Source organism: Tachysurus fulvidraco, chromosome 18, assembly GCF_022655615.1.
Source record: "Tachysurus fulvidraco isolate hzauxx_2018 chromosome 18, HZAU_PFXX_2.0, whole genome shotgun sequence".
NCBI lineage: Eukaryota > Metazoa > Chordata > Actinopteri > Siluriformes > Bagridae > Tachysurus > Tachysurus fulvidraco.
Window position 1 is genome coordinate 17659844 of NC_062535.1, and position 15332 is coordinate 17675175.

Genomic DNA, 15332 nt, shown 5'->3' on the forward strand with positions numbered 1-15332 from the left:
GAAATCTGTTCTGAACTTTATATCGCAAATGGAAGTGTTTTAAAATGATTATCATTAAATAATTCATTTAACTCTGTTTTTGTTATGTACAAATCTGGGACAGGTGTCTAGTAAACACGCTGTGAATTTTTATAGATTGGAATTAAATACATTTCAGGATAACTCCAGAGAGATTGCTGAAAGCTGGAGAGCGAGGATGAGGATGAGAGGCGTTACCATGGTGATATCTGGCCATAACACAGACAGACCAAGAGGAGGTGTGTGTGTCTGTGTCTGTGTGTGTGTGTGTGTGTGTGTGTGTGTGTGTGTGTGTGTGTGTGCCTGCCTCAGGCTCTAACCCTGCACTCAGTGTTAAACTCTATGACATCATCACATCACAGACATCAATCATTAATAGAGATTTTCAGATTCTTTTGTCTTGAATGATATATCGGTGTATTGTTGAATCTCCCAGCCATAATTTATATAGAAAGAAAATAGAAGCTCTAAGATTGGTATCACACACACATGCACACAGACACACACACACACACTTTAGCACTCATGTGTTTTTCTTTCCTCAGTTGGATTTGCCAAAAACAAAGCTGTTGCTCAAAGCTCTGGACAATATCTTTGCTTTCAGGATGCGGTGAGTGGTGTGTGTGTGTGTGTGTGTGTGTGTGTGTGTGTGTGTGTGTGTGTGTGTGTGTGTGTTTGTGTGTGTCAGTGTGCACATCGAGTGGATCTGTGTAGTTGTGTTGAAGCAGGTGTCTCTTGCAGTTCAGTGTTTTACCAATCTGCCAGAAAAAAGATTACAGTAACATGTTCTCTCTCTGTGTGTGTGTGTGTGTGTGTGTGTGTGTGTGTGTGTGTGTGCGCGCGCGCATGTAAGCCAGTAGAAAATATCTGGCTCTTTTGTGCTGACACTTGGGAAAGAAATGGCTTGAATCACTGTGATATCTCTGATATCCATCGCAGATGTCTTACACACACCCACACACACACACACACAAACACAAACGCCTGCCAACTTCAAGTTCTCAAAAACATGCCAGAAAGCATATATCATACAATACATTGTGTGTGTGTGTGTTATGAAACCAGGGCACGTTAGCCAAAATAGAGACACACGCACACTCGTATGCGCTCACACACACACCACACATGAACACACACGCGCACAGGTTCATGAAGAAATCAGAGTACCTGTAAATGTTTTACATATGCAGGAATCTGTGTGTGTGTGTGTTTGTCTGTCTGTCTGTCTGTCTGTCTTCAGGTCAGTTTGACAAAACCAAATTTGTTTGAAATGGACCAAGTGTGAAGGTGTGTATGTGTGTGTTTGTGTATGCGTGTGTGTGTGTCAGGGATAAAGACATAATTAGAGGTTCACCTGTTCACTCTGTATGTGTAAAGTTACTGACTGTGGTTCGTCTGCCTGCTGTCAACTTAGATACAAGTTAGGTATATTCACTAAACTAGAATATGTGTGTGAGTGTGTGTGCGTGTGTGCGCGCATGTGTGCGTGTGTGCGCGCATGTGTGTGTGTGCGCGCATGTGTGTGTGTGTGTGTGCGCGCATGTGTGTGTGTGCGCGCATGTGTGTGTATGGAGGTTGAGTAAGACATGGAGATTGAGTAACACACTGCTCACTGCTGCATCTGCTTCTCTTCACCCAGCTCTACATTTGCTCCAGCTATGAGTCACAACGTTCCTTGCTGCCAGGCTCAGGATGGAGAGAAGCGAAACATTCTCACGTTTAATTTTCACAACCATTTCAGTCCAGTAAAATGTTGCTAAAGTGCCTCACGGGAGCAAAACAATGAGGGTTTATGTAGCAGATGTAATGTGTTCTAGCCTGTGGACCAACGTTCTCCATGACATGGCCATCAGACAAACACCTGAAACTATGGGTTCTTCAGGAAAACATTACACCGTCGGTCGGCTAATGGGTTTATTGATGAAACTGATTGCTGCGCAGTTGGACTGTGTCCAAATATTTTAGAGCAGAATCAACAAGTGGGATATTCTGAGCAGCAGCTGGGCTTCGTCACAGTGAGAGGGTCAGATTTTCCAACTAGATCTTCATATTGGCATTTTAATGTGAACTTTCTGCAGGACAGTTTTTCATGAAGGGTCGATTGCTGATGGAAGATTCTGAAATCAAGTAGGACATTGTGTGAACTCAAGCTCCAGAGATGTAGAAACTCTTTATACAGCTTGAACTGAGGTCTAAACTTGACCTCATTTTATTAGAGAACTTGCAACAGCACTAGGTTCCTTGGGGAGCTTTGGCAAGACCTCATTTTACTCTTCTATGGAACACGAGACGCACCAAATGTTTTACTTTTTTATCTACAACAATGTTTCTCAAACCTGGCACCTTTGCTAATTCACTTAGCTCAAGCTAGTCAGGGTTTGTTAGCTGATAAGTTAAGTGGATTTAGAGGAAAACACCAGCTTGTGCAAGACTACTGGTTCTCCTGGAACAGGATTGAGAATCACTCAGATAGATTATTTGGGTGGTTGTGTTGTAATAGTCCAGATTTTGTGTTTAGATTTATTTAATGGCATATCATGAGTTTATCATTTGTTGTATCATCATTTTTCTGTCTTTCCTTTCCTGTATGTGTAATTGATTAAAAATAGTGTGCATCAGTGAAAGTGAGTGACGGAGCAGCTGAAATGCAGAAGCAGTTGAAAGTCGAGTTCAATTGTTGTTTTAAGTGTCTGGGCTTTAAGTGAACAAACAAAAGTCATGACCTTCGACCTCTTTCACAGCTACCAGACACAACACAGACACACACTCCTGCTGTGTTTAACTGCTGGTGGATGCTAGTCATTGTGTCTTCAGGTTTTACTCATAATTTAGGCTAAAACTGTGAAGATGAATCTTGTTACATATATCGAGAGGTAAAGGAAGAGTTTTGTTATTGAATTTAACTGGTGTATTGTTTCTGAACCTCAGCACATCTTAGTATTATGCTTTGAGTACATTGTTGCTAATCTGTTTGGATTCATGGCTGGAGGTTTTGGGTAAGAGCATGTAGTTGTAGACTGTTATCACAGTCTGAATGGGTCGTGAACTTCAAGCAACATAAGCGCTGGAGACATTTTTAAAACTGTGTTTTTTATTTAGTTGAAAATAAAAGGTATCCAGAAAAGGGATAGTGTTTGAATTGAACAAATCACTTGTTTACAAACCACTTTAAAGTCTGTTGTTGTGTATGTACAGCTGTTCTAGACTGCTATAGAGTAAATGTGTTAATGTTCACATTAGTTTAAGATACATCTGGTCGTGTGTGTGTGTGTTTCAGGATGACGTCATGATGCCCCAGAGAGTGAGACTGCAGTATGAACCTGCTGTTCTGAACCCCAATACTGTGAGTTGTTCATAAATATACTGTACATGGATGGGTGTATGTGAAAATTGATGTGCTAAGAGATGGCTAGCTGGCTGGATGGATGGGTGAAGAGAGTGACAGATGGGATGGTAGATGGATGGATGGATGGATGGTAATGTAGTTGAAAGTGTGGGTTGAAGAACCAGTGATAAGTACTTTTGAAGCCTTTATAGAAAACCATTCTGAAATGTGTGTCCTTGAAAGCTCTGTATTCAAAATACACCTTTTTATCTTAAACAACATTTTACATATAATCACCGCAAGAAGCTCAGAAACTTTACAAAAAAACCTTTTTAATATGGCCAGTGAACTGCTCAGTGGATCTAAAGGGTTAAATCATGGTTTTTCTAATGGCTAACAATTAACACCTGACTCAGAGCTCTCCGGAAGCTCATTAGATTTAAGTTGAACTAAACTTTACTTGTGTTTGTGTGTGTGTGTGCGCGTGTGCCTGTGTGTGCGTGCGTGTGTGTGTGTGTGTGTACGTCCCACATCCCTGCCGTGTCAGCAGAGCAGCTTGGTGAAAAGCCCTTGAATCTGAAAATTGTCTGGAATCTGGGGAACTTTCTGTGGTTGGGTTTTATGATGGTGCTCATTACCACCTCCAGCTATAATTCCATCCATTAAGAGAAAAGCAGAATGAAGAGACAGAACAACGAGTGTTGCTTTAAATGCCTTATTGTAATTCTTCAGGACACCATTCTAATCCTGCACAGATATGGAGCATGTTGATTTGAATTTTGACAGCATATCCTCATAAATTACCTCAGGTTTTTACCTTAGGTTAGTTCAGGTTTTTAACCTCAGGTTAGTTCCGGTTTTTACCTCAGGTTAGTTCAGGTTTTTACCTCAGGTTAGTTCAGGTTTTTACCTCAGGTTAGTTCAGGTTTTTACCTCAGGTTAGTTCAGGTTTTTACCTCAGGTTTTTAGCTCAGGTTAGTTCAGGTTTTTAGCTCAGGTTTTTACCTCAGGTTTTTAGCTCAGGTTAGTTCAGGTTTTTACCTCAGGTTAGTTCAGGTTTTTACCTCAGGTTAGTTCAGGTTTTTAACCTTAGGTTAGTTCAGGTTTTTACCTCAGGTTAGTTCAGGTTTTTACCTCAGGTTAGTTCAGGTTTTTACCTAAGGTTAGTTCATGTTTTTACCTCAGGTTAGTTCAGATTTTTAACTCAGGTTTTTACCTCAGGTTAGTTCAGGTTTTTACCTCAGGTTAGTTCATGTTTTTTCCTCAGGTTAGTTCATGTTTTTAGCTCAGGTTAGTTCAGGTTTTTAACTCAGGTTTTTAGCTCAGGTTAGTTCAGGTTTTTACCTCAGGTTAGTTCAGGTTTTTACCTCAGGTTAGTTCAGGTTTTTAGCTCAGGTTTTTACCTCAGGTTAGTTCAGGTTTTTACCTCAGGTTAGTTCAGGTTTTTACCTCAGGTTAGTTCAGGTTTTTAACCTTAGGTTAGTTCAGGTTTTTACCTCAGGTTAGTTCAGGTTTTTACCTCAGGCTTTACCTCAGGTTAGTTCAGGTTTTTACCTCAGGTTTTTACCTTAGGTTAGTTCATGTTTTTAGCTCAGGTTATTTCAGGTTTTTAGCTCAGGTTAGTTCATGTTTTTACCTCAGGTTTTTACTTCAGGTTTTTACCTCAGGTTAGTTCAGGTTTTTACCTCAGGTTTTTACCTCAGGTTAGTTCAAGTTTTTATCTCAGGTTAGTTCATGTTTTTACCTCAGGTTAGTTCAGTTTTTTACCTCAGGTTAGTTCAGGTTTTTACCTCAGGTTTTTACCTCAGGTTAGTTCATGTTTTTTCCTCAGGTTAGTTCAGGTTTTTAGCTCAGGTTAGTTCAGGTTTTTAGCTCAGGTTAGTTCAGGTTTTTACCTCAGGCTTTACCTCAGGTTAGTTCAGGTTTTTACCTCAGGTTAGTTCATGTTTTTACCTCAGGTTAGTTCAGATTTTTAACTCAGGTTTTTACCTCAGGTTAGTTCAGGTTTTTACCTCATGTTTTTACCTCAAGTTAGTTTATGTTTTTTTCTCATGTTAGTTCATGTTTTTTCCTCAGATTAGTTCATGTTTTTACCTCAGGTTAATTCAGGTTTTTAACTCAGGTTTTTAGCTCAGGTTAGTTCAGGTTTTTACCTCAGGTTTTTACCTTAGGTTAGTTCAGGTTTTTAGCTCAGGTTAGTTCAGGTTTTTAGCTCAGGTTAGTTCAGGTTTTTACCTCAGGTTAGTTCAGGTTTTTACCTCAGGTTAGTTCAAGTTTTTATCTCAGGTTAGTTCAGGTTTTTACCTCAGGTTAGTTCAGGTTTTTACCTCAGGTTAGTTCAGGGTTTTACCTCAGGTTAGTTCAAGTTTTTATCTCAGGTTAGTTCAGGTTTTTAGCTCAGGTTAGTTCAGGTTTTTACCTCAGGTTAGTTCAGGTTTTTAGCTCAGGTTAGTTCAGGTTTTTACCTCAGGTTTTTAGCTCAGGTTAGTTCAGGTTTTTACCTCAGGTTAGTTCATGTTTTTTCCTCAGGTTAGTTCAGGTTTTTACCTCAGGTTAGTTCAGGGTTTTACCTCAGGTTAGTTCATGTTTTTACCTCAGGTTAGTTCAGGTTTTTAGCTCAGGTTAGTTCAGGTTTTTACCTCAGGTTTTTAGCTCAGGTTAGTTCAGGGTTTTACCTCAGGTTAGTTCATGTTTTTACCTCAGGTTAGTTCAGGTTTTTAGCTCAGGTTAGTTCAGGTTTTTACCTCAGGTTTTTAGCTCAGGTTAGTTCAGGTTTTTACCTCAGGTTTTTACCTCAGGTTAGTTTATGTTTTTACCTCAGGTTAGTTCAGGTTTGTACCTCACGTTAGTTCAGGTTTTTACCTCAGGTTAGTACTATGTTTGACACCAAGACATACTGGGCAAGAAAAAAAAAAGGTAAAACTCTTCGTTCTTGTGGGATTAAAACTCTTCGTTCTTGTGTGTTGTAGATTGTTGGTTGTCAGGTGAGGCGAATTCCAGAAGGTTCCACTGAGCGCTACACCAGGTGGATCAACACACTCAGTCCAGAGCAACTGCTCATGCAGGTACACACACACACACACACACACGCACATACACACACACACACACACACACACACACACACACATACACACACAAGACTGCTTCCATCAGAAGAACATTTTAATAGAAATAGTTTACAGAATCACAAGTGAGTTAGTGGCAAAGAAGAAAAACATAAACAATCCATTGAATTATTGGATTCATGAACAAAGAGCACACCCTGATAATGAGAGCGAGCTGCGAATGAAAAAAAAACACCTGCCAGAACTCTCAAAACAACACACTCACACTCTCTCTCTCTCTCTCACACACACACACACACACACACACACACACACACACACACACACACACACACACACTCTTTTACTATGATTGTTGAGTGGGTGTTGTGTTTGATTTATTGCTATTTATCTTCAGGAAGTGCCGATGGTCACCTTTCATCTTCCTTTGCCCTATTTTGAGTGTGCTTGCATCAGGATGTGTGTGTGTGTGTGTGTGTGTGTGTGTGTGTGTGTGTGTGTGTGTGTGTGTGTGTGTGTGTGTGAGGAAAAGGGTGCGTCATATTATGATTTGAGAGGTCGCGTGCCATGGAGTCAAAGGTCACTGGAAACAGGACGTGGACCTGGAGACTGCTGTTTCCACACACACATACACACACACAGGATGTCTGGTACAGCTGTGTGTGTGGAGAATAAGCAAATACAGTGTTTAGTATGAGACACACTGGAAGACATGTGACAGCTGCTGTGTTCAGTGAGTAAAGGTTTTAATTTCTGTCTGACGGCTCATTAACAGCACGAGCAGAAATCAGGTCATAATTTAAGGCACAGTTCTGATGATGACACAACATGTAGCAAACAAATATTAATGGGTTAATATGTGAAATTATTACTATGTAACATGTAAGTAATAAATGAATTAGGAGTTAATATTAATGATAATAATGACGTGTCAGTTCACTGGTTCTGATGTGAGAGACTTCACCTGGAACACACCTGGATTTATGGATCTTCTAAAGCTCTGTCAGGTTGGATGAGAAGCGTCTCTGTTCCAGTCATTAAGGCTCTCTATAGCGGTGTTCAGTGACGTTCAGGGTCAGGCTCAGGGCCCTCGGGGACATTCAGACAGTCCAGAAGCCACTCCTACCTTATCTTGGCTGTGTTTGGGGGTCATAGTTTTGATCATCCTGAGCTGAGCTCCTGGGCTTTTTCTTCAGGTTCATCTTTTCCATGTTTTTGACAAAACTCCCAGTTGCTGCTGCTGAGAAAAAAATCCCTGGAAATTGTTCAGCTGCCTGGTTTTCCTCCAGATGTAAGGTTTGGCATTCAGGAGGCTGAAGAGTTCAGTTTTGGTTTCCTCAGACCATTGAAACTGTGGAATTAGCCACTCTGACATTTACGTGGAGAGCCGCAGAAGCTGTCGTCCATTTAACAGGTTTGACTTCCTGATTAAAACCCTGTCCTGTGTTTACTCACATCGTGTCTGAAACAGGAAGATCTACAGAGTTTAAAAAACATTACACACACACACACACGGTTTCCAGAGGTCAACAGCTTTCACACATCAGCAGTTTCAAAACAGTGCTGCGTTAATAAAACCGTAACCGCAGCCACCACATTCTTTCGACTTCTTATAGCTTCACTTTGACACTTTTAACCCTCTGTGTTCCACTGCGCTGGAAATATCTCTCACATTTTTAATAAAGTCTATTTAGATTCTGCTTCAATTAAATCCTGGGAACATTTGGTTTGGCAAAAGGCTAAAACCTGCTCTCTCTATCTCCTTCACACACACACACACACACACGGTGAGAAATACGATACACTGTATCCCTGTAATAAGCTGAATTGCACAGTGGTCAGGATTCATCTGAAAAATATTAGCTATGGATATTTTATGACCTGGGAATTAGTCATCAGCACATACCTTACGAAAGCCCTGTGTATCTGGACGGTATTTCACTGTGTGTGTGTTTGTGTGTGTGTGTGTGTGTGTGTGTGTGTGTGTGTGTGTGTGTGTGTGTGTGTGTATAAAATTACATAACTATATGCAGGATCCTGTCACATTTCAGGTTTACACCTCTCACGGACCGACGGTTGTCATGCCGACATGGTTCTGCTCACGTCTTTGGTTCCAGAAAGTCGGCCCTTTTGATGAAGGAGGGAAGGTGAGTCTGAGGTTCAAATCCTTTCATTCTGAACCAGGATCAATTCTGGACTTTTTTGGAATTTCATCCAAAAAAGTTCCACGTAAATGACGCAGGTCTTCACAGGACACGTCGCTTTCTGGCACCATGATGCTGAACAAATGGCAGAACAAATGGTTGCTAAAGGGGATTTCTCCTCTGAATTTCTCCTCCTCCTTTGCAGAGACTCATCACGTAGATTAAAAGCCTGGCTGAAATAAGTGGAGTATAAAAGACTGAGCAGTGAGATAGCATCTGTATCCGGAAGTCCCTCCATGATTGCAGCATGATAGAAAACAAAGCTTTATTTCTATGCCGCTAACACAAGCAGGAAATGACTACACGGGTTTAATCATTAACGTTAGCACTGTAGATATAATGAAACCATTTTTGAATTAAACGTAAATGAAACTTACTCAACTTCTACAGCTGCTGCCTTCCTGGTGCCATGGAAGTGTTCATGATGTTAAGTCATTCTCCAATTAGTGTAGTTTAGTTAAAAAAAAAAATGGATGCCTCCAAAAACGTGTGTCTTTTCTTTGTGCTATCAGAAGACATGAAGCTCATTTGTCAAGTTTAAACCTTCACAAACTATGATAATGCTAGCGTTAATGAGTTGCAGTTAAGAGTCAGTGTCACAGATTTAATCAAGCACTGTGCTTGCATATGAATCGATATAGAGCCCAAACCTTAATATGAAAGAATCAGAACTGTAGGCTTTTAAGGGCGGCCATGTTGATTTGACTTCAAAAATGAACTGGCAGAATAGAAAACTTTCTCAAGATGAAGAGTCAATGTTTTTACTCATCGTATCTTTGTGATTGAAACGCAGTGTTAGCGTGTGTTAACCTGCATTTCTGCAGCTCACCTACAGCTTGATATTCGCTTCACTCTGGATTTAAAAAAAAAAACTTGCCTATAAAGCAACCTGCTGCTGGTGAAGGAAATTGTTTTACTTCATTTCACTTCAGTATAAATCACCTTATTCGATGCCCCACCCCCAGGGAATGGATCAGTTTCCTCCACAGTGCAGTCATGCCTGAGATCAGTTAAAGCAAAACCTCAGACTGTTGGGATCTGGACTGCCCCAGGTTCCAAAAACGGCTTAACACTTGACCAACCGTGTCAAATTCTCAATGCAAATACCCTCAAGAGTCACACTGTATCAACCAATCAGAGCTTATTTTCCTTTCTCAAGCACCTCCCACTTTTTCGTTCAGGGGGTTCCAGAGGATTTGCTGTGGTTCTACCAGAGCCTTCGGCAGGGAGGGGGATTGATCAGGGTGGACGAGTGTTTGCTGATTTATCGCTACCATGAGCAGGCGGCAACACACACTGTACTGGAGTAAGTATACACACACAAACACACACACTCACACAGAGCTAAATGGAGCTTGACACCAAGACCAAATGCCATCACAAGGAGACATTTAAACCCTCAGTCCTGACCTCAACTGGAAAAGGTTCATGGTCAAGAGGCTTCTATTTTTCTGGCCTCCTCAGGGAATCTCTGACACTCGCCAAATGGAAGGTTGTGAATTTAAATCCCAGGACTGCAGACAGCCGCTGTGTGGCCCTCAGCCAAGAGCTATAACCCTGAAGTGCTCAGCTCTGTGCTAGCTCGGCATTGTGCTCCACTGAATATCAATGTTGTACAAGCAATAAATTTAAACCTCCTAACCTGGAATGTCTAATCTCTGAATAACAAAGGGATAAAAAATGGACTTCTGCACATAAAGCTCTCCTGAAGCCCAAGTTTGGATCATGACCTTATATCGACTGTAATTAAAACAGAAGTATTTAATGCTGCAACATTTAACACTACACAACTGTGTGATCAGCCATATGACCTCAGACTGACACTGCTTTTACACTGGAGACTTCTTCCATTAAATGATTTCAGAGTGAGAAAGAGACAGAGACGAGAGAGAGGGAGACAGACAGAGAGGGAGAGACAAACAGAGAGAGAGAGAGGATATGAAGTTAGAGTAAAAGTCCAGTTCTCTATGATGACTCACTGATGCTGGACAGAAATTAAAACTTTCTCAATCAATTCTATTGTTCTCTCTGTGTGTGTGTGTGTGTGTGAGTGTGTGTGAGTGTGTGTGTGTGTGTGTGAGTGAGTGAGAGTATGTGTGTGTGTCTTTGGTCATTTAAAGAGCATAAACATCTGTTTCTCTGCAGATGATTACCATATGCTTCTTTTCATGTTCTTGCAAAAATCTAATTAAAATGAGTCAGTAAGAATTACAACAAGAATAAAAACAGACGTTTCCATCTGTGTGTGTGTGGCATGAGCTGATATTCACATTTTCTTTCTTCAGATTATGATATATGCCGTAGAAATTGGGAGGATAAAAATGTTAGTGGCCTGAATTTTTTTATTTTATTTTATTTTTTTCTGATGTAACAAAGTTTATCTCAATATATTTAAGTGATATTTACAGCTGTCAGTAGTCAGCATTTTAATCCTAACAATATAGAAATGATAATATATGAGAAGATAATCCTTTATTCTTCCCAGTAGTTAAACCGCAAAGGTATAACAGCTAAAGAAAAAAACAAGGTGACTTAAAATTCTAAGAAATATTATATAGAGACTTAAAAAGACTTCACATAAAACATATAAACAACTAAATAAGAAAATTACAGGATTAAAAAAAATTGATTATATATATACAATAATCGCAATCATTTTCAGTCTGTTATAAAGATATAAAGTAATAATAATAATTATAATTATAATAAAATGTGATCTGATTCTAAAAACAGACAAACTGTTAGTATTCGGTGTACTTGTGTTACTGCACATTCCCTGTATGATGTAAAGAATCCCCAAAGCTGGATGGTCCAGTTTGTGGATGTTCTACTGGGAGCGGTGCTGCTTGGTTGGAGAGTCTCCCAGCAGCAGGGATGAAGACCTGTAGTTCTGCCCTATAGGAGCAGCACAGTGTCTCCAACATTCATGACCGTCATCATCTTCCTTTCTCCAACAACCTGCACACCAGGTCCAGAGAAAATCTAAATGTTTTGCTTGATGCAAAATTAAAAATCCTACTAGATTTGAGGAATCAGGAATTTTAACAAGGTGAAATCTTTCGGAATACCAGGAATCTTCTCGGCATGACTGGAATGTTCACTCCTGCGTACTGAATCTGTGGCATGTGGAGGTCACTTGTTAAAAAAGCCCTCTCATGGTGTGTGTGTGTGTGTGTGTGTGTGTGTGCGCGCGCGCACCCTTATTACACTCTGTTCCGAGGACTAATGACTCCCAGTCAGAAGACTTGTGTAAAGGAAGTCGAGTATTTCTTTAAATAACCTGAAGGACAGATCCTCCTTTTCCTTCACTCTATTTTCATTCTCTCCTCCTTTTCCTTCTGTCTCTATTTTCCTTCTCTCCTCATTTTCTTTCTCTCTCTATTTTCCTTCTCTCCTCCTTTTCTTTCTCTCCTTCTGCTTGATGTAAATAATCTTATTTCTTTTTGAAGAAATGTGCATAAAAACACAACGCTTGATAAAATGTTAGCAAAAATATGACTAGCAAGATTTAAAAATAAAAATGACCCTTTTTTCATCACACATCTGGTTTGCTTGCGTTTCCGTAGCTAGCTGAATGAAAATAGGAACTTAAATTGAATTGTTAATTAATTTGTAAGCCAGCATTTGTACAATAATATTAGCATGTATGCTAGCTTTAATCAAAACTAGTGGACGTTTAATGGAAGAAATGGAGACGATGCCTCGAATGTGAGTTGGAAAGAAAGAAGGGAAAAAATATTGTTTTTCTGAGAGAAACTTTGGCACAGTCACAATTCGAAGGTCTAATAAACTTGATGTTGTTGTGTAGCTGCAGTGCAGGTTGTGTTGGTGTTACATGAAGTCTCTGGTGTTGTATGTACAGGGAAACCATCTGGAACCTCCGAGTGGACTTCTTACAGGAGAGAGTGATTGGACAGTGGGATTCCTTCACCATATGGAACGCTGGGAAACAGGGAAGGAAACTTTACCGCAGTTTGACATTGACCAATCAGAAGAAGGTACGAGTCAATAGCAGTAAAGAGCGTAGCTGCACCTTACAGATGTTCAACCAAACTGATTTCCAGACAGCACAAAATAATTGTTTCTCAGTTTGTTGTTCTGTTCAGCAAACGTTAGCTAGTAATAACCTCCTGTATTCAGAAGGAGTTCACTAGGGGCACTTACGTGTGGATTACTGCATCTAATAGCAACCCTAGAATCTCACCGTAGCTCGCTTTAGGTATTCAAGTGTGTTTTCAGTTATTTATGTGTGTGTAATAGTTCAGTGTTTATTTTCATTCATTACTATAACAGCTGTTACTGTGTCACACACACACACACACACAAAATCATCTGCTTACAAATATGGATCTGTGTGTGTGTTAAGTTGTTTGCGGAATCCTCATGATTATCAAAATGCCTGACGTATGTGGCGTGTGTGTATGTGTGTGTGTGTCAGGTGAAAGCATTCTGCGATGTAGACGAGAACAAAATTAAAAAGGGCTTCTACACATATGAGGAATCAAAGGTACATACACACAACTCCATCACTCTAACGTGTGTGTGTGTTGAGAAAAATATAATAAATGTTATTAATTAATCGTTGTCTTTTTAACATGATTGTTACATTTGGTCTTCAGAAAAGTCTAAAAATCAAATGCATATTTTTTTTGCCTAAACAGGAACGACCCAAACCGCAAATCCCTGTGCTGCACTACAGAGATTCATCACCTCCATTTATTGTGTGTGTAAAACTGGTGAGTACTGTGCGTGTGTATGTGTGAGTGAGTGTTTGTGTGTGTGTCTAAACTACATAATAATGCTATTATTACCATTAAGATGTCACACACAGATTTTCTGAGCAGACAGGAAATGGATGAAGTCAGGCATAAAATGTCTTCCTGATGACTCTCCTCCAGATGAATGTCCTCTACCCCCTAAATACACACACACCATTCATTATGAGAAAACAACAAACACATACACATCAGGAATTCTGAATATTGTGAGGACTTAAAAAAACAATTCTCTCTGTCTCTCACTCACTCACTCTCTCTCTCTCTCTCTCTCTCTCTCTCTCTCTCTCATATTTAGGATATGACCGGCGGTGTTTTGGAGGAGACGCTGCTCTCTCTCTCTTTAACAGAAGGACTGGATTATTATCACTTCAACTAACTGATGGACAGAAAGAAGGCGTGAGTGACAGATGAAGACAACATGGCAGACAGATCAAAAAGAGATGCAGAGAAGATGTGTGTGTGGGGGGGGGGTGTTTGCTCAGTGTTACTGTATGTAGCTGATAAGTGCAGAGACTAAAGAGCAGCTTTTATTGGTCAGTGTGCTTTTACTGTTTACTTTTCTCTAAACCTCAAAACATTCATTCATCCTGTTATCTGTGTGTGTGTGTGTGTGTGTGTGTGTGTGTGTGTGTGTGTGTGTGTGTGTGTGTGTGTGTGTGTGTGTGTGTTGAAACTCAGGCCTTTGTGGATAGGAGACAGACAGAGGAATGTGTGTGTTGTGTTAAGTCATTATCTGAGGTCAGCAGCCACGTTCGTGTGTGTGTGTGTGCGTGTGTGCGTGTGTGCGTGTGTTTGTGTGTGTGAGATGCAGCAGCCTTTTTATGGATCAAATGTCCCCATTAAGATAGAAATACAAAATGACAAGAATGTTTATGATCTTTTTTTTCTCAAGTGTGTGTGTGTGTGTGTGTGTGTGTGTGTGTGTGTGTGTGTGTGTGTGTGTGTGTGTGTGTGTGTGTGAAGAAATTAGGCACTGTTCTTTGCAGTATGTCTATTAAGCTACAATATTATTACCTAAAATTTTTATTATTTTGATAACCGACACACACTCGCCTGAGCACTCTGTCTCTTGGATTGAGTGTGTGTGTGTGTGTGTGTGTGTGTGTGTGTGTGTGTGTGTGTGTGTGTGTGTGTGTGTTTGCTCTTTGCAGCATTTCACTAAATTGTGTCATGTGGTGGAATGTGGTGACTCGGTTACGTCGCTGCTCTTTGCGCCATTTTCTCACGGGAAAAACACAGCGCCACCTGCTCCTGAGCTCTCTAACACACACACACTCACACACACACACACACACACACACACCAAGAGACAGAGTGCCCAGGCGAGTGTGTGTCGGTTATCAAATTAAAACATGGAACCAGCCCAAATCTGCTCTCCATTCACTGTGATTGAGTCTTGTGCTGAGTTGCTGCTCGAGTCTCAGTTTCAGCCTCTTCAGTTTCATCACATTCACAAATTGTTTTTCTCCGTAAACAAATATATCAATTTATTTACATTTTTATCTTAATTACCTTTCCTTATGTCTGTAAGCTCCTTATGTCTGTAAGTTCATGAATTCAGTTCATTTTTATCTTTTATATACGAGCCAATAAAGATACAGTCTGAACTTACTCTAATACATTATTATTATTGTTGTATTTGTTTACTTTGGACTATAAATAAATATTATATTTATAATAGATATATTATTGTATGTATTTATTAGTGTGTAGTTGTGGGGATTAGTAATCATGCAGCTACAGAGCATCAGTGAGATCAGACTCTGATGTTATGATTTGATGAGACTCCAGTTCATCCCAAAGGTGTTCAGTGGTGTTGAGTCAGAGTCAGGGCTCAGTGCAGGACGCTCAAGTTCTTCACTGCAACCTTTACCTCCACACCATGGATTGTCATGATGGAACAGTGTCTGAGTCTCTTAGTTCCTGTGAAGATTAGTGT

The 15332-nt window shown here is 40.2% G+C and overlaps 1 protein-coding gene across 14 annotated transcripts in view; it reads left to right on the forward strand.

The window, feature by feature from the left end:
* The window catches only part of b3gntl1 (UDP-GlcNAc:betaGal beta-1,3-N-acetylglucosaminyltransferase-like 1), a 16404-nt gene extending 1400 nt beyond the window's left edge, over positions 1-15004 (forward strand). For 2 of the 14 annotated variants that reach the window (XM_027136406.2, XM_027136405.2), the window contains exons 3-12: positions 158-257; positions 564-628; positions 3296-3361; positions 6313-6408; positions 8463-8558; positions 9797-9921; positions 12478-12613; positions 13054-13122; positions 13277-13351; positions 13689-15004. In XM_027136406.2, the coding sequence (XP_026992207.2) occupies positions 158-257; positions 564-628; positions 3296-3361; positions 6313-6408; positions 8463-8558; positions 9797-9921; positions 12478-12613; positions 13054-13122; positions 13277-13351; positions 13689-13769 (909 nt within the window). In that variant the 3' untranslated portion in view covers positions 13770-15004. The other 12 variants (XM_027136403.2, XM_027136404.2, XM_027136407.2 and 9 more) reach the window with 11 other exon arrangements.
* Positions 15005-15332: the final 328 nt, after the last annotated feature.